The 1,361-nt window shown below is 61.4% G+C and overlaps 1 protein-coding gene across 1 annotated transcript in view; it reads right to left on the bottom strand.

Annotated features, from left to right (window-relative positions):
- The window catches only part of PAM16 (presequence translocase associated motor 16), a 3,135-nt gene extending 2,078 nt beyond the window's left edge, over nt 1-1,057 (bottom strand). The window contains exon 1 of the mRNA XM_025192838.1: nt 1,032-1,057. Coding sequence (XP_025048623.1) covers nt 1,032-1,057 — 26 coding nt within the window. The remainder of the gene's footprint in view (nt 1-1,031) is intronic.
- Between the last annotated feature and the right edge of the window lie 304 nt (nt 1,058-1,361).

Genomic DNA, 1,361 nt, shown 5'->3' with positions numbered 1-1,361 from the left:
GTGCACACGGGCGGGGTGGGGGCTCCGGCCCGGTCGGGCCGGGCCCACGCTTGGGCAGGTGTTAGGATTCACGGGGGCGAGGGTGAGAGCCGCGAGGGCAGAATACCGCTGTCCCCACGTCGGTGTCCAAAGGCGGGGGGGGCGGGGCCTTCACCTTTGTGGTGGCAGCTGGGGTGGGAGCTTTTCAGCGCCGAAGCACAAAGCTGAAAATCGGGGGCTGCAGATCCCAAGGGGGAAGCGCGGCTGCGGCTGGGCTCATGCGGGCCAGGAGCTCCTGGGAGGCCTAGCACTGCCTGTGGGTCCAGGGCTGCTAGCGTCCAACCGACCCCTGCATCGCCACCCTCCCCCTGGCAGCTCAGCTTGGGGTCCTGCTTGTAGAAGCAGCCAGTGACAAGGCAGCCGGTATCAGAGAGGGGGGGACTGCCAGGCAAGGGAAGGAGCTGGTGATCCTGTTGTGCCCCAAGCCCTGGCCATGCAGGACAACAGGAAGGAGCCTTTCCTGGTGCCTCCGGGACAAGGCTCAGGCTGGAGGGACCTCCCAGCATTTTCCTCTCTTTTGTTCAGTGCTGGCACAAGTCACAGATGAACCATCCCAACCTGGGTGTTGCTGGGGCTTGCCCTTGCCCTTGCCCTTTGGGTAGGCAGGTGCCTAGCGCTGCATGGATGTACCTGTGCTGGCTCTTGCCCCAGAGCACCCCCCTACACAGCTCTGCCTTGGCCTGGCACCAGTGCTGCTCCAGGAGCCAGGCCTCTTAGCAATGGGCTTTCCCCCTGCGCCTGGCCCTGCAGCTGTTTGTGACCAGTGCTTTGCCAGGACTGCCTGGTTCTCTGGTCTCAGCAGACTCCCCTTTCAGGACAGGCCACTGGCTGGGCTGTGCTTTCCTAGATCACCTCAGATGTAGTACAGGTGACCCCATGAGCTGGCACCTGCCTGGGTAGCTATCCCCAGACACTATCAGCTGCTGCTGCTGTTGTGGTGGGCACTGCAAAGCATCTTGATGCATCTCCCTGACATCGCTAGAGGCAGCTACGCAAACCGGATGGAGTAAGCAGACATGCGTTCTAGCCCAGGGCTGGCCCAAAGGCTGATCTCAGCCTCATGGATGGGGTGAGAGGGGAGGAGCAGATCTGAATTTAGTGTGTGAGCTGTTTTTTAAGTCAGTCTTGTGGAAGATGCCATCTTGGCCCCACCTGGGGTCTGATGGTTTCCAGAACAGGTCCCACATAAGCAGTGGCACAGCACTGTGCTCCCTGCCTCACCCCTGAACTGGAGAGAGCCAGGGCTGGCTGGGCAGTTTGATTTGCACAGCCCATGTTGCCCCTGGGTTCTCTGTTGGAACTGCCCACAAAGGGGCCATTTC

Source organism: Alligator sinensis, unplaced genomic scaffold (assembly GCF_000455745.1).
Source record: "Alligator sinensis unplaced genomic scaffold, ASM45574v1 scaffold1406_1, whole genome shotgun sequence".
Lineage (NCBI taxonomy): Eukaryota > Metazoa > Chordata > Crocodylia > Alligatoridae > Alligator > Alligator sinensis.
This window is presented reverse-complemented; position numbering and strand designations above follow the sequence as displayed.